We start from the raw sequence: 17,859 nt of genomic DNA, 5'->3' as shown, positions 1-17,859 counted from the left end.
AGCACAGAAACCTCTGACCAATGAACCGGTGCTGTTCTCCCATGACAAACAAGTACTACACGTGCCAGACCATTGATAGCCATTCTTGGAATCCACTTTTACTTCGACAATTGAACGATGTTGTACACACGTCAACGTTCACTGCCTTTGGTCAGGACATACATCATTCGGTCTGAATAAGCATGATATCCATGTGTGCGACTCTTAAATTGCCATCACAATTGATTCATGTCTTTGGGGTAAAAATCATTTTCACATTCTCAGATGGTGCGTTGAAAGAGTTTCAGATTATTCCATGAAAAGCAACAACCACTACCCAACCAACCGTAGTGGTCAAACAAAAACCTTCGCATGGAATGCGGTTGTGGTGGTAGGGAGAGATCTAATAGTGCAAATGCACACCTGCCGATGTGTGGAGTTAGTTTTGAAGTGAAAGCAAAATACCTCTCCAGCAGGCCAATTTGCCTCTTGTACCGTATCGTCGCATCGTACGACAGAGATAAGCCGTACGACCTGCACCCCCCCCCCCAAACCACTCACATTGTGAGCTTCAAAGTTAAAAATTATTAAATTAAATCACCCCCAGCGCAATACTAAACACCTTGAAAGGAAAATGTTTACGGTCGAACAGATGAACACACAAACAGCATAATCGTAGTGACAGGACCACGATACCACAATCACAGGTATCCCCCTTCGGAAAGTTTGCATCTCGTTACATGCCCTACCCCCAACCCCAACCCCGACTCCTAAATTACATGATCGAGTCAAATTGTTTTTTTTTTTAAACCTGCAAAACGCACCAATTAAAACAGTTGGTACAATTAGGTTTGGCGTACAAACAATCAGCTTAACGACACGGTAACCAGCAGCTTCAGTAGTTAGACATTTACATTGTGTGTCTAAGTGCTTTGACTAGTACAATTAAACATTGCTCTTCGGTAGAGTACAGTGTGCTGCAGTTTAGCTCGATGCAGCACAGTACCCAATGTAATTTTGATCGACATAGTACAGTGAGTGCCCTGTTGTAAAATTCAGTTTAAGCGCGTACAGTGCATTGTGAAATGAGATGGTCGTATGTTGTTCGCGTTAGCAAAAATATATATTATTTGGTCCAATACAGTGTTTGTACATACAGTTGTAGATTATACTCAGTGCATACTGCATTAGTACAGTCCAGTTTTAATCAATACAGTGTGGTACTGTACTAAGTATCCTTGCGATAGGTTGTTGGTAAAGGCACGTTGGCGAACGTCGTGTCAGACATCTTGAGTGCTTCTCAAACCAGAGGGTCTGCAATCTAATTACTCCAATTCACAATTCCTTCTGGAGCCCCGTCGAGCTCGACGATCACATCAGCTGTACCTTTCACTGTAGGAAAGGCAAGAGGAAAGCCATCACCAAATCCTTGTCTTGCACCTGAGGCTTGTGATCCTTCCGCTCAACGAGAGGCCTTAAGAGCAGAGGTCCAAACAGGGATGCTGGGAACACAGGAGAAAGGAGAGAAGCTCGTCTACTGGCAACAAATTGGTGTGCAGGTTAAGACAAACGAGGTGAATAAACGGAGCTGAATGTCCGACTCGAGAATTATACCAGCACGGGCCTGCACGCATCAGTGGGCGACGAGGCTAAGGCGATTGAGCAAAGTGCCATGAAGGAAAGGTCCGACATAAAAAGAAAGCGGAGCACGATGCAAACCTCACCGAGCAGCTTCGCGTCCAGACCGTTATGTTCGGAGTGCTTGAGCAGCTCTCGTAAAAAGGCCACGAGGTAGAGGAACGTATCCCGATGGCACGCTGGGAACTCGGCCACCACCTGGAGGGAGTACGAGTCGCATACAGCTCAACAACCACAGACGGGATCTTTGAGCGAAAATGAGTCGAGATAACGGGGGAAGTAGCTGGCACGTCGAACTTTGCAAAACTTGACGAGTTGATTGACAAAAAAAGGTAAATGGTGTTCGGTAGCATGTTGAGAGAGAGAGAGTTGGGGCCCAGAGATAGTGACAAACCTTCCAGCTGTTTATGGGCAGTCTTGCCGCCTCGAGACAACGCCGGTAGAAGGCGAGAGGCACCACAGGTTGGGGCAACGATTCCAGGAAGATAAGGAGAGATTCGGCAATGGAGTGGTTCTCACCAGCTGTCGATCTCCAGTCAAGGAGAAGGCTTGCTCAATTAACCCTGACTGTCATCAAACGTGTGCTGTGATGCGATTATTGAAACGTTTTATCGACATCCATGGCTTGTCGCCAAACGGTCAAAGACTCGTTTGTCTGCACCGTCTGGTGCGGGTTTGATTCCCACGACGACTCTCCCACACCAACCCGCATTTTGAAAGCACGACGAGCATGTGAAACCTCATTCAACATCCGAGGGAGGCCTCAATCCCACAAACCACCTGGGATGGTACCCTATAGCGAGTTAAACAAACAGCAATCACCATCCTCATATTTTACTCGTTTTAAAAAAAAAAGAAAGAAAAGGAAACTATCGTAAGATCAGGACTAACTTGTTCGTTGCAGTCCAAGGCACACGGAAGAGCGTGCACATACATCACATACAGGACATGATAAGATATCAATGTTTTTACACGGATTGCAAGGACATTGCGACAATGGGCAAAATATCGACGGTTTGTGCGATTTAAATCTGACATCTTGACATCCCGAATCATCAGAATGCTTTTCCTTATCAACGTAAAAGCGAAAACGTTCACGAGTATTTTAAACACAGGAACGTGTTTGTACGGTCGGGCTTTAGCTTTTGGAGAGTGCGAAGGATACGCAGTGCATCCGGAATGTTGGAGTCCAGTGCTTCCTGGATGCTTAAGAGCTGCTTGTTCATACCAGGCACCTGGAAGAGGTCTTCCTAGGGGGTGAAAACATCAGTCAGCAAAGTCTCACCGGCAAGCTCGGCTCCTGCACGTTAATATCACCGCCATCGTACCTGATCCAGCGCATGCTGGTGCAGGTGGTCGACCAGCAACCATAGCTCCTTGGGGATGGATATTGCTGGATGGCTGTTCCCGGACCTCATGGTGCATTTTGCATTTCGCCGACATGCCTGCCAGCACACTTGTGCTATGCTTTCAAAAAGGTTCAGACTAATACAAGGCAATGTATGTATGTATGCATGTATCTATTCAAATGGAACACCAAATACTGCATTGGATTCATCAGGAGGAACCTCAATAGGATTCGGGTTTCAGCTGCTACTCCTCTACCCTCAACCTTTATATCCAGGCATCGCCAAGTGAGAATTACAGAAAATTTCCTGCAATAATTCACCTCGGCTTTCAGAGATAGATAAAGAGAAGAAAAAGCAAGAATTAGAATGAATAAAGAGAAATGTGAAAAAGTAGAAAGAAGTGTGAAAGGAAGAAAGATGTCAGGAAGAACCCGGACAGATGTCAGGAAGAACCCGGACAGATAGATTTCAGCAGTTACTCCCCAGGTTCAAAAACAGCAACAGGTACAAGCTACCTGTGGTCTGTCAGTGGGGAAGCACAGTCCACACAGCATCAGGATATAGTACAGACGTCATGAAACGGAAGACCAAAACGGAAGGAACTCGAAGTAGTAAAGAGCAAAGATGGAGTCATCAGGAGGAACCGGGATATGTACATATGTATATATGCATGTTCATTGTCGATTCAAATGGTGGGGCCAATGTCCACCAAATTTGGCATACATGTTCAGGGCACCCAGGCAACTGCATATATATATATATATATATATATATATATATATATATATATCTCTATATATATCTCTATATATATATATATATATATATATATATATATATATATATATATATATATCTATATATATATATCTATATATATATATATATATATATATATATATATATATATCTATATATATATCTATATATATATATCTATATATATATATATCTATATATATATATATATATATATCTATATATATATATATATATATATATATATATATATATATATATATATATATATATATATATATATATATATGCATTCAGCCATCAGAAAGCTGCCATTATACCTGTTCTAACTACTCTAAAAGGTCATTTGTACGTGTACATGATATAAAGATATGACAGCCAGTTCAATGCCTCCTCAAAAGAAACCTCCTGCCAAACCTGCACCAGAATAGCAGTTTTGGTTATATCGCTACAGGCCATCAAAAACTGCCCAGACTGTCCAACCAAACAATGACTGGACAACAATCCAAATCAAAACCGGTGCAAGCTTCTGTAAAGGCTGCGTTACGGACCGAACAGACCCAAAGACCCACTGACCTCTGACATTGGCAGCACTGTGTGGCAGAGCCTCTCCAAGCTAGTTCCAAAGCACGATGGCTCATACTCAACTGTGACCATCACAAAATAGTCTTTCCCATCTCGCAGGTGCAGCACAAGAATAGTCTCTTTCTTCTGGTTCTTCAGTTCTTCAGTCCTATCGAGGTCTTCACCAAAATCACGCACCACATCCTGGTTGATGTACACCTCCAGATGAACGGTTTTGGTTTCTCCTGGGGTTTTAGAAAAAGGTAGAAAACCCTGAGGAATGATAAATAGGTTTTGCTTTTCCACCTTCATCCTCCCCTCCCCCCCCCCCACCCCAATCTGTCCTCCTCAACCCTGTCCACATATAGGGTAAGGCCTTGATGGCCTCTGCAGGATATTTGATTCGTTTAAATATTAAATAAATTAAAATTAAAAACACCCTTGCAACTCTTCTCGTGCTGTAGTGCATACATTCTAATTCAGATTAACCCTTTCTCCTCCTTTTCTTCCACTCTTCCACAAGCCCTAACACTATATCAAGAAAAATTGCCCACGTTTGGTGACTCACCACAATCAAGGTAAGCGGCTGAGGGCTCCACACGAAGCCAGGGCGGTCCGTAGCTTGTGCTGTCGGTCGATGGCAGGAAGGCGAATATGCAAGGGACCTGCCCGCTGTTGGTGACATGCAGCTCCTGGCCAACCAAGCAGCGAAAACGAACTGCAGGGAAGGAAAACTGTACACCCAGGAAAACACAAAAAGCCTTTTGAGTGACAAGACCACAGGAAGTGAACCGCAACTGGAGTGGGACATGTCACATGACACCTTGGAAGAAAGTGTGGATTCCTCGAATAATGCTTCGTGGGAAATATTCTCAACACACCTCTTGGCAGCTGAGCGTGATCGCCGGCAAGAAGCGGTTTTCCATGTGGTCAAGCTGCCGTATGACATCATTGTAGACAGCTTTGTATTTTTTTGGATTGACATCACGTACCTGGAGAGCAATCAAAATTGGTCATTTATTTATTACAACCTTTCGACACCAGAAAAAGAAAAAATGATGAATTTTTTTTTTTTTTTAAATCGCACGGGATCCTGTCATTCGGAAAATGGTGCTCATTACTCAAGACACACGACTGATCAAATGTCTCAACTCGAAGCTCTACGGCTAGTTTAGGCCTTACCGTCACCAAGAGGCTGGCGCTCACAGGTTTGTGGTCACTCGTCATCAGGTCCATGTGGCTCCGATAGGCCAGGAGGAGGATGTTGTCACCACGCCAAAGTACTCGGTCACACCAGGCCGGCGCACGGCCTTTATCACTGTCAAGGAAATGTGACGTTTGAGACGGTTTTTCCTTTAATTTTTTTTTTTTAAGAGTATATTCAATGTTTTTTTTTTTTTTTAATTCTTTTTTAACGTGCAGACTGGTTTTTTCCGGTTTTATCAGTGAATGTTAAGTGCACAATAGGTCGCATGCCCGCCACAGGTGCCCCAGGAAGTAATATATTGGAAAGATTAACCTAGTCCTGCATTAGTACAAGAAAGGGAGCCAACGAACGCACAGACAACAGCAAAATACTGTAACCTTGAGATGGATCAAGAGATGACTTGAAGGTGATTTTTATGAGCCTCGTCAGAAGCATCTGGTAAGGACAGGATGAGTAAAGGATATCGCTAGCATCCAGTAAGATTCAGAGTAATTGGTGATTACAATTTAAAAAAATACATCCAATAAAACCCGGTACTTGCCTCGTCACAGGAAATATAGCTCTTATATGAGCCTCGACTAAATCTACAAAAGAAAATTATGTAAAGACATCTCGGCCATTTTACTGAACCTGTTGACCAACACCAATATGAACCCCGACTTAAAAAATAACCCAAAACTTAACTCTAATCCAAACCCTAACCACAACGCTAAAACATGGTGGAATTGGCAGTCATTACGAGACAAATAAAATTCCAAGAGTGGCTACACGTGAAACACTCGTGTGCACATTTACCTTGCGCATATTGATCTGATTTCGTGAAAAAACACACAGGTAGAGAGTCAGCAGGCAGGTACAAGAGCGAAAGCGACTAACCTGTTGTCCCACATACTGCTGCCCGGCGTGTATTTGAAGGTTGGTGGGAAGGTAACGTCACCTTCTTTGAAATCAGCAAACACAGCCCCAGATTGCCTCTGCATGGTCAGCTGTAGATACACACAGAAGATCAAATTTACGGTACTGCTCGTGCCGACTGTACCGGTGCCGCCCGAGACATCATCTTCACATTGGCACCGTAGTGAGTAGCAAGTACCTCGGCACAACACGGTGACTTTAATCGGGGAGGGTAAAAGAGTATCGACGTGGAGGAATGATGCCAATTAATTATACAAGCAGAAATGGACACCTGGTCGTGATGAAGAAGCTGAGAAAACATCTTCTGATTGACCAAGCTTTTTATCTGATCGATGGGTAAATCTTGAATACGGTAGTTGAGGTCCCCGAGCCACAGGGTGACACTGCAGGGAGAGCAGAATGAGTGACAACACCGCTGTTATGACAATGTCACTACATTGAAACACTCTGCACACCAACTTGGAACTCAGAGCATCCAGAGTGCAACTAAAGAGCAGTAGGAACAGAACTACAATTCCTCATCGGTTCCAGTAGATGGCGCTCCATTCTACAGCCTCAGGCTTAGGATTGTGGGGCAGAGGTTTGAGCCAGCTTTCTGATTCACAATTACATGGAAGTACATATATGGAAAAAACTTAAATAGTACGCCGAGAGGCAGAGCGAGCGTATCGGTTTAAATACAGCTACATGATGCGACCGTATCAGAAGGCAAAGTGAAAAAAATCTTTCAAGTAAATGAGTCGAATGGGACATCGACGACGTGCAAGTGTAATGGACAAAGTGCCCTCTTTATGCTTCAAGTTATCTAATTTACCCTGGAGTACCCCGTTCAGATGACAGACATCAAAACACATTACATTCACTCAAGAACTACATGAGTGTGCAACTCAAATGAGCAATCAACATTGCAATCAAAGATACCCCATCCATCCATCCATCCATCGGGACCATACTCTGTGCAGAGCGTTGGTGCTGCCGAAGCAGTCTCCTTGGCGATTGGGTACAATCCTGGACGGGTCTCCACACTGACACAGGATACCAGCAAGCTGGCACTCATTTTGCCGACCTCAGAAGGATGACAGGCAGAGTCAACCCCACCTAGTATTAATTCAACAGCCGAGCAGGATTTGAACTTGGGACCCTAGGATCCAAAGCCCACCACCCTAACCCTAAGTCAACACCAGGCATAAAGATACCCCAATTCCATTTAAAAGGGTGACATATGATGAATCATACAATGAAAGGCTGTTAGGCAGAAATACAAGCACATAGAGGATAGAAGAGTCTGGTACGGATGTCCGAGAGGTGCGTTATGGCTTTACTCGCTCTTGGAGATGGACACGGGTGAATTATCAGGATCGGCCGACTGGAAGGCCATGCGGCCATTCACATCATGGAAATCCTGATTTCTTCGATCAACATCGTCCATGTGCGCAGCCAGGTGAGTATTAACGACGCACACCGCCGTATCATGCAGCATGAAGTGCACACCGACTCCACCCTTATTGCCCTGCCATGGACATTCATAGCGTCAAACAAACTCGCGAATCGACAACAGCAAACAAACCGGCCGTTTGATCAAATCGATGGCACGACCAACATCCTGGCTTGACGACTCACCATGCGGCCCATTAGACCGGTCCCCACGCTATCAAACATGGTGTTGCTCACTTTCGTCTCAAGATCCTTCCTTATGAACACGAGCAGCATCATCCCCACCAGCCTCACCAACCTCACCTGCACACACGTTCAGAAAACTCACCAGGGATGCACAGGAGGTGCTCGTGCGTGCACGATGTTCCCGTGGTGCACAACCAGGACCACGCACTCATGATCCGATTCACTTATTACATCCACGTTTGATATTACATTTCATTTGCAATTCCTCTATTGCCTCAAAAACGTTGGGATGGCAGAATAGCTTGGAGGTGGCATACTCACCTCTTCATTGCTTCGCCTTGGATGGATTCATGACGTAATAAGATTCCACAACAAACTGTCATCCTCTTTTCATGTTTGCCTCGAAGAGTATGTTGTCTTCTCAATGACACACTGACTTGTGTACTTCAAAGATACCACAGTAGTTTTAAAAACAAAAGGCAAGCCATTTTATGCCAGGACCCAGGTCAAGCTCTAAATTCCTACCTCTTGGTTATTCGCCCCTGTTGGACTTTGTCTGAAACAGGGGCTTCTGGATTTGGTCTGGATTTTCATGCGCGTGCATGCGTGCGTGCGTCCGCAACCATATCTCGGACATGTATGGACCGATTTTATTCGTACTTGGCAAAAAAGACAACGCATGATGGTATACATAAGCACGTCATTTTAGTTCGAGATCAGGTCCAAGATGGCTGGTGGCCATTTTAGTTAAAAAAAAACAAAAAACTCAGTGTCGAACATGTGCTCAACCATTTCACAGACATGTATTTACTGATGTTGTACAAACGTAGCACACAGATAAAAGAATGATGGTTTACAAAAGCACGTCATTTTTTTCTGAAATCAGATCCAAGATGGCTGACGAGCAGTCATTTCAGTTCCAAAAACGAACAAAAAAAACCCCCATGTCGAACACATCCTCAACCATTTCTCAGACATGCAAACTGGCTTAGTGATGGGAAGCAAAGAGTGGCTGTGAGTGGTAGGATGTAAGTAGCGGGGTACCTCAGGGATCAGTACTCGGACCATTACTATTTATTATTTACATCAACGGTTTGGATAATGGGGTGAAGAGTAGGCTTTCCAAATTTGGAGATGACACAAAGCTTGGAGGTGAGGTGGACAACAGAGTGGGTGGTGATCGGGTTCAGGAAAGTATTGATACTTGTATAGATTGGGAAAAATATTGGCAGATGGAATTTAACCTGAGCAAGTGGAAGGTGTTGGGGATGGGAAAGAACAAGGAAAATAGAGATTACAGGATGAAAGGGGTAATGTTGGAGCGTGTCACACAGGAGAAGGATCTGGGGGTGGTAATAGATATGGGAGGTAAGCAGGTAGCACGGTGCCAGGCAGCCATAGGTAGAGCAAATAGAGTTTTAGGTTGTATTCGGAGGGGGATCAATTATAAATCAAAAGAGGTGGTGTTATGATTGTACAGGAATTTATTGAGGGCCACATCGAGAATATTGTGTGCAGTTTTGGTCACCACAACTCAGGAAGGACATCGATGCCATGGAAAGGGGTTCAGCGCAGGGCTACGTGATTGGTTCCGGGCCTAACTAGATTCGGCTATGAGGAGCGGCTGAAGGAGACAGGGCTTTATTCACTAAAAAGCAGGCGGTTATGAGGAGATATGATGGAGATGTTTCAGATCATGGAAGGTAAAGATAAAATAAGTGAAGATGAATTATTCAACAGAGTACACAGTGATAGGACCAGGGGCCATAGATTGAGAGTAAAGAAGAGGAGAGTAAAGACGGTAGTCAGGTAGGGGACTCTTAGTCAGAGAGTCGTTCATGCATGCAATGGTCTCCCTGGAAAGGTAGTGGCAGCAGAAAAAGTCGATAAGTTTAAATTAGAATTAGATAGGTACCTGGAAGTTATGGAGATAGAGGGGTATGGGGATGTTGACAGGACTTTTAGGTAGTTTGAGCATTAATGGGTGATTGTGTGCATGTGTTCAGAGTGCTGTTGGTAGGGTTTCGTCAAGGGGTGTTGTGTGGTTGATGTTGAGTGTGTTTTTAACCAAGCCCATGCATGCCCCCTCCCCTCAGGAGAAGAAAAAATTTTTTTTAAACCAAATAACAAAAATAACTTACAATAAATAAATAAATAAATAAATACAAAAACCCACAAAAAACACTGATTTAAAAAAATAAGAAATATTGTATTTTCTTCTTCGGATCTTGTGTTGATTAATTGTTGTGGCGTTGATGTCGCGCAGGCATGATGGACTGAATGGCCTCCACCCATGTCGGATTTCATTGTATAACGTCATTCAAACTTGGAAAACACAATGAATGATGCTTTACGTAAGCACGGCATTTGTTTTCGAGATCACATCCAAGGTGGCCAATTGGCGGCCATTTTAGTTGTCAAAAAAACACCGATGTTGAACACGTCCTCAACCATTTCTCGGACAAGCATTTACCGAAGTTGTTTAAACTCGGCACACAGATAATGAACGATGGCTTACATTGGTGCATAATTCTGTTTTTTTTTTGAGATCAGATCCAAGATGCCCGACTGGCAGCCATTTTGTTACTTAAATGTGTCCCCAAATATTTCTCAGACTTGCACGGTCCGATTTTGTTCAAACGTGGCACAAGCACAGTACATGATGTAATACACGTGCACCTCACTATATTTTGTGATCACATCAAAGATCGCCAACTGGTAGACTGGCAGCCATTTTAGTTGCACATAAATATGGGTTATCCAGAAAATTCAATAAAGCAAAATTACGAAAACAATGGGGGGCTTTCACATTTTGTCTTTTTTTTTTTTTTACTTGTTTGGCCAAGGAGCAGAATATTGGAGTGAGGATGTTTTAAAAGGTGAACAAAAGCCAAAAAGGGGGGATGTTGTAACATGACCAGAAAGCAAATCATTGCTCCACTGATGGGGGAATAAAGTCTAGCAGGAGGAACTGAGGACCAAGTGGGTGAATCTGTGATGGTCACGTCATGTCAGTCATGGGAGCATGCGCCGGAGCAGCGCGCCGCTGCGTCCACTTTCTGCCAGTACTCCAGGGACCTCCGTCTGGCCATCCCCCAGGCAAACGACTGGCCCATCCCCATCTCCTTGAGATGCTGATCAACCTGCTGCAACCACGAGGCACGTGGTCGGCCCATTGGCCTCTTCCACTCACGAGGCTCCCTCGCTGAGAGAATCTGGTGAGCAGGATCAGCATCAAGAAAACAAGCCACATGTCCATACAGCCGCAGCTGACGCTCACGGACAAATCTCATTTGAGTCTCTCTCAGCAACCGCTTGTTGGATACAAAGTCCAACCAGCGATAGCCAAGGATTCTTCAAAGAGACCTGGTACCAAGGGAATTAAGTCTCTGCCTCAGATCCCTGGTCAGAGTCCAAGTCTCACATCCGGAGAGCAAGACTGGAAGCACCAAGGACCTGAAGACTCGGACTTTCATCGTCCTGCACAGTTAACGGCAGCGCCACACCCCATGATCCAGTAAATCCATGACACCCCAGACCCAACACAGACGTCTAATGACCTCGAGCTCACAGCCAGCAGAGACATGAATATCACTGCCAAAAGCAAGTGAATCTCTCCATGACCTCAAGATCCTCACCACAAACAGGTACAGACAGGACAGCAGCATCCAAGATGTCACTGAAAGCCTGGATCTTAGTTTTGACCAAGGAAACCCGTAATCCCAGGGGTTTCGACCCCTCTTTCAGCACCTCGAAGGCCCCCAAAAGGATATCCAGTGTCCGCAAAGATGACTGCATCATCTGCAAAATCAAGGTCAGAGATCTTAACATTCCGAAACAATGCACCGCAGCTTGATCTCGACAACGTCCTCGCCAGAATCCAGTCCATACAAGCGCTGAAGAGTGTGGGGGCCAGTACACACCCCTGATTAATTCCAGTAACAACTGGAAGTAAGTCGGAGATCACCACATCTCACAGCACTCTCAGTACCAGAGTACAGTTCAGACATCAGATTGATCAGTTTTGGTGGCACCCCATGAAGACCAAGAATCCTCCAGAGGGTATCCCGATTCACTGACTCAAATGCTTTACAGAGATCAACAAAAACTGCAAGCAGTCCCTGCCGAAACTCTCGTCTGAGTTCGTTGAGGACTGCTCTGGACGCTGGTGCACAAGCAGATGATGGCAAACCCTATCAAGATGTATCCGAGCAAAGACCTTGCCCAGCACCGAGAACAGCGTCACCCCTCGGTAGTTGTTGCAATCCTGGCTATCACCCTTCCCTTTCCAGAGAAGGACAAGGCCCCTCTTCCAGTCAGTTGGGATGATGCCTGTGTTCCAGGCAGAGCACAGAACTGCATCCAATGACAGGAGTGCAGCATTTCCACCAGCCTTGAGAAGTTCAGCATGGATGCCACAGATCCCTGGAGTTTTACCCCATTTCAAGCGGTTCACTGCAGCCTGTTTCCACAAACAAAAGTGGATCACAGTTGATTGGAGGGTCAGCAATGTGGATTGTAACACCCCTGACATTCAACTTGACAGCTGGTGGGTCAGCCTGGTAGAGCCGCGCAAAGTAACCAGCTCAGAGGTTCTTCACTTCGGACTCCTCTATCAAGAGCTCACCACCCTCCGCTCTAAATCAGGACACTGAGGGATGGGCTTGGACGAACGCAATACGCGAATTCCTCTGCAAGCAGGATGAGAATCACGACCACAGGTGATGCTCTACCCCCTCACAGATGCCTCGCACATCAGCCTCCCTGTCCACCCTTAGTGCACGTACAGTTTTATGCCTCAGCTCCCTGAACAGCTCAGCTCTGCCAATAAGCCTGGCCTGGCGACTCTGGTCAATGGTATTCCAACGCTGGCATATCCCTTGACATTCAGTGTCCCTTGACAGACAAAATTCTTCTTCGCCCAATGGTGAGTTCCAAGACATACACTGGCAACATCAACAACGGTGGTCTTGAAGGCACTCCACAACTCTTCAAGATTCCTCAAAGCACCCAGACCCTCAAATCCACACTCAGCCTGTTTGCAAACTCCTCAGCTACCCTCATCCTTGAGCTTACCAACATCCAGCTGGGATGGTACCATTCTGCCTGATTTAAGCTGCTACTTCAGAGTTGCTTCAACAAGCCTGTGGTGGGTATTGAGGAACTGAGCACTCCGATCGACCCTGCAGTTCTGGATCATCCTCCAGCGCCCATCAATGAGCACGTGGTCAATCTCCTTTTCCACACCGCCAGCGTTGGAATACAAAGTTCAGCGAGGAGCCTGTGGGGCTGAAACCATGAACCGGCCACCCTAAGTCCCTGACTTCTTGCAAAGTCAAGGTAATTAATGCTATTCTGTTTCACAGTTCCAGACACATGGGGACCAGCACACGTCTCGTAACCATCCCTATCAGTTCCAGTCGATGCAATGAAATACCTCAAGATTAGAAGTGTATCTCGTCTGGGGCACTGATCAACCAGACTCAAGCGTGGCATAGAATGCATCATTCACGGTGAGATCACTCACCTCAGTCGGAGCATAAACAGAGACCAGAGAAATGACACACAAGGAGTGATGAATCCTTAGTGTCAGAATACGCTCGTTGACCGGTGTTACCTCAATTATCATTGGAGTCAGCTTATTGGACACAAAAACAGCAACTCCTTGGGCAGGGTAACAATCAGAGCGAACAGACCAACAATAGGTGTAACCACCCACCATGATCTCGCCACAATCCGGTCTCTAAGCCTCAGAGTGCTGCAATACCGATGTCCATACACTTGAACTCAGATGATAACAGAGACAGGTGATCATCCTCTCTTAGGAATAGGACATTCCAGGCACCCACACGAAGGGACCGCCTCAGGTTAACCCAAGGAGACTGCCATCTGGTGGACGACACCTCAGCACCACACACCACCACAATCTGACCCTGGAGGTTTACATCGTGGTTTTCCTATCATCAAGGAATGGGGGTCCCGAAGGCTTTCCCCAATCCCGTCATCCGGTGAGCTGCGCTGCGAAGGGCAGCAACACAGGAGGTGCTCCCACGGAGTGGGTTTTCCCATTTCCTTACATTTGTGGGTTTTGCGGAATGAAGTGTTTTTCGGTGTCTGGAGTGGAAATCCTGCCACCAACCTCATAAAAAAACATAGTAACCCAACTGCAGGAGGACGTCCGCAGACACAGTTGCGCACAAGATATGGATGGCCGTTGGCTCACAAGGAGCTCCTCCGCCCTTTGATGGGTTTTGTATTTAATCCTGCTCGGTGTCCTTATCCATACACTCTCCTCACCTGAAAACGTGGTGGGGGAGACGGATTAGTCTCTGACAATCCTACCATGAAACAGGTTGGTGCAAGTTTACATGGTACCTCTAGAAAAATCACAGATCTGATCTGACCTGACATGTGATGGGAATTAACCAAAAAACACCTGACCACACAAAGGAAACCTTTCACTCCAATAAGCCTGGATGGTCTTCCAGCAGATTGAAAAGGCAAAAATCAACCAACTGGTATCAGATAGAACAGTACGTGTGTTTACTCACCGGTCCATAGGTTGCGAGCGGGTGCAAGGCACTGGAAATTGCAGCAAGCCACTCCTTCTCCCGAAATGACTCTTGAAATACAAATGCCTCCTTACTCAAGTCCAGTTCCTGAAAGCTGCAGTCCGGTCAAGAACCACAAAATCAAAGGTCAAACAAGAGAACCATCAAAGTCTGCACCCAAATCGACATTTCACTGATAATTTTCCAAAACAATGCACGTTCCACATCACGTGTTACAGCCCCTTCACCACAACCTCGTGAGGTCACACCCCTTCACCAAAACTGCGTCTCCTCCATACCAAAGCAACGTCCGTTGCGCCTCCTCCATACCAAAGCAATGTCTGTTGCGCCTCCTCCATACCAAAGCAACGTCCGTTGCACCTCCTTTACACAAAAGCAATGTCCGTTACACCTCCCTTGTACCAAAACTACATCCGTTACACCTCCCTTATAACAAAACAACATATGTTACACCTCCTTTGTGTCAAAACTACATGTGTTATAGCTCCCTTGTACCAAAACAACATCAGTTACACCTCCTTTATGTCAAAACTACATCCGTTACACCTCCTTTGTACCAAAACAACATCAGTTACACCTCCTTTATGTCAAAACTACATCCGTTACACCTCCCTTATAACAAAATAAAATTTATATTACCAAGAACTTCATGCACACAATAACTGGTGAAAGTGATGCCAAGTCTTGAATATTCTTTTATGGTTCAATACATTGTGTACAATATTAACTATCGCTATGTCTTAAAATCAACTGCAAGTAATATCTTGAAACATTTATAATGCTAAAGACTCGTTAAAGCAGCAGACTTATGTCTTCAAATTGCAAAGTTATCGAACAAACAGCGTATCCACGACTTTTCTCCAGGAATAAAGTTGAACACAAGTTATAATTATCCGGTTTTCCAGCACACAACTATTGTGTGAGCCACACTGGCAGGGTACCCATTGTACTGCATCAGGTGGAAAAGCAAGTGGGTGAAAAACCCCCCGAGAAAAAGGAAAGCACCAAAAGCCACCGCAAAGATGCAGCTGTTATCGCTCGATCACCACAACGTGAGTCACTCACAGGAAACGCTGTACCATTTGAAAATAAATAAATAACTTTTACTAAGAAAGCACACGCACACGCACGCACGCACGCACACACGCTAAGGTTAAGGGAAGGTGGGGGCATGATGTGGCAGGAATGGTATATTTGGTCATCTCGTACCTGTAGGCGTTCACCATCATGCATATAGATCCCTGATATCCTTCTACAGTCTACACTCTGCTCTGCAATGGACATCAAATGTTTACGCGTTACGCTGAATGGGAGTCCGTACGTCGGTAAAGATTTTGTAACTACATCAACGCAGTTCTATCATTTCTTCAAAACGCACGAATGACACAGAGGGTTCACTGACCGGTGCTGGTAAGTACCTTGGTTAAAAGACTCGTGCTCACCTCTGTGTGCTTATGCACTCGATACCTGATGAAGTACGATGCAATGATAAAACTGGTGCTCTGATGATGATGAGTCAGCAGGAGTGATGCACCTCAAATAATGCTCTTCTTCCAAAGTAATGGTCTGCTTGCTGTACCCATCTGAGCACTTGGCTCATGATAATGAAACCCCATGTTAAAATCCCATCAACTGTGTTGAATGAAGAACTAGTCCTGTTGCTGAAGGCTCATGTCAATCCGCTTCGGCAGACAGGTAGAACAACTGATGGACTCGATCGGATGTTGATCAAGGTGTGCTACCCACCGTGGGAAGCAACGAGATGCCCCGTTTCGGATGTCAACCCTTCGTCTGAGCAAAAGAGCGGTTTGCGTACCTCAATTTGTCAATTTCATCCATATACTGTGTTGACTTGTCCGTACCTATGAAACTCATCGCAATCGATGTTAACGTATATCGACATCTTTTGATGTCACTGTCCTGCAGATGATTGATGTACGAGCTCAGAGTCCGAAATCACGTTCAAAAACAGTAATTAAATATATGAAACGAAAGCCACAATGTCGGCCTTCTTGTCTGCACACAAGAGATATATCATGTGGCAAAAAGACTGGGTCTAACCTTCCTCATTTACGTTTACACAAACAGGAAATAGTGAGGGAATTAAACAAGTCAAAAAGATACGAGAGCTGAACGCAGGTGATTCACGAGACAAGGCTGTGGAAGGAAAAGAAGAAGCGAATCAGAAGCAGAGAGAGCACACCTCATAGCGTTCGAGAGGAATCGGAATGCCTGTAAAAGACGACGAGGGGTGCACCTACCAAAACGAATCGGGAATCTCACTTCGACACGTCCACCAGGAACGCATTCCACCCTGAAAATCTAGCGAGCGGACGGGACGCGTGCTTTCTGGCAACCACGGGATTCGTCCGTCGAGAATCGAACTTGATCGCGTGGCGACTCATCGTCGTCGGGTAAGCTAACCATCCTCCAAGTATTCTAGTCTTCAGGAAGAGTGTGCAAAAAAGCCATTTTGTAACGACGATTTTGGTTTGTGAATGATGAGGGTCAAACTAGAATGGCACCAGATGGAGCGTATTGTTACGAATCTGGCAGCCATTTGCACACAAACAGACAGCAGTCCCCAAGCTTAGTTATTTCAATCAATAAGTGTATGGTTAGATTCCTCCCTATGTATAAAGGGAGTTACATGTGTGCGCTGCGAAGTTTCTTTCGAGTTAGATTTTTGCAATACCCAATCAACAAATCAATCCTTCACTTCTTCGCACCATCGACGCCATTGCCCACGTGCGTTCGACCACGGACGTGGGCGGAGGTTTCATCACCTCAGAACACCGACTCCGACCAGGAAAGGAGGGGGTTCCCCCCTGTCCAATCACGGATGGCCAGCACATCACCCCACGAAACCCTGTCCAATCCCTGATGCAGATTACCTCAGAGGACCGATGACCCCACCCCACCCAGGGGAGGGATAAGAATCGCCAGACTCTCCTGAGTGTTCGCTGGAGTTGGGTTTGAATTGTCAGAGGAGAAAGGGGGTCGCCATTGCTCTTGGTGCGCGTCGTTGCCGTGTCTCAAGCTGGTCCTCTGACTATTCCACAGCCGTCGACTTCCTTCTCTCATTTGGTCGAGCAATAACCCGGAGTCCGAGCCGGGAATCTCCGCTGTCCTTCTGTGAGGAGCGACCCTGGCCCCCGCCTGGACCCCGCTATACAGTGTCTGGGCTCACCGATGACCCCGAGTTTCACACCTGCAGTCGCGGGCCAAACCACACGAGGCGGCCAGGTACCGACCA

At 45.7% G+C, this 17,859-nt stretch overlaps 1 protein-coding gene across 4 annotated transcripts in view; it reads right to left on the bottom strand.

The window, feature by feature from the left end:
• Positions 1-76: 76 nt before the first annotated feature.
• The window catches only part of LOC147010349 (inositol polyphosphate 5-phosphatase OCRL-like), a 41,205-nt gene continuing 23,422 nt past the window's right edge, over positions 77-17,859 (bottom strand). For all 4 annotated transcript variants that reach the window (XM_085860199.1, XM_085860200.1, XM_085860201.1 and 1 more), the window contains exons 7-20: positions 14,583-14,697; positions 8,032-8,148; positions 7,734-7,921; positions 6,683-6,794; positions 6,373-6,482; positions 5,472-5,607; positions 5,171-5,281; positions 4,858-5,023; positions 4,302-4,534; positions 2,946-3,062; positions 2,783-2,867; positions 2,012-2,139; positions 1,704-1,815; positions 77-1,481 (exon numbers count right to left, since the gene is read on the bottom strand). In XM_085860199.1, coding sequence (XP_085716325.1) covers positions 1,369-1,481; positions 1,704-1,815; positions 2,012-2,139; positions 2,783-2,867; positions 2,946-3,062; positions 4,302-4,534; positions 4,858-5,023; positions 5,171-5,281; positions 5,472-5,607; positions 6,373-6,482; positions 6,683-6,794; positions 7,734-7,921; positions 8,032-8,148; positions 14,583-14,697 — 1,843 coding nt within the window. In that variant the 3' untranslated portion in view covers positions 77-1,368. The remainder of the gene's footprint in view (positions 1,482-1,703; positions 1,816-2,011; positions 2,140-2,782; positions 2,868-2,945; positions 3,063-4,301; positions 4,535-4,857; positions 5,024-5,170; positions 5,282-5,471; positions 5,608-6,372; positions 6,483-6,682; positions 6,795-7,733; positions 7,922-8,031; positions 8,149-14,582; positions 14,698-17,859) is intronic.

The sequence above is a fragment of the Eptatretus burgeri genome, chromosome 16 (assembly GCF_056783735.1).
Source record: "Eptatretus burgeri isolate ZD-2024b chromosome 16, Ebu_testis_v1, whole genome shotgun sequence".
Taxonomy (NCBI): Eukaryota; Metazoa; Chordata; class Myxini; order Myxiniformes; family Myxinidae; genus Eptatretus; species Eptatretus burgeri.
The sequence above is the reverse complement of the archived record's forward strand: the minus strand, read 5'-3'. Positions and strand labels throughout refer to the sequence as shown.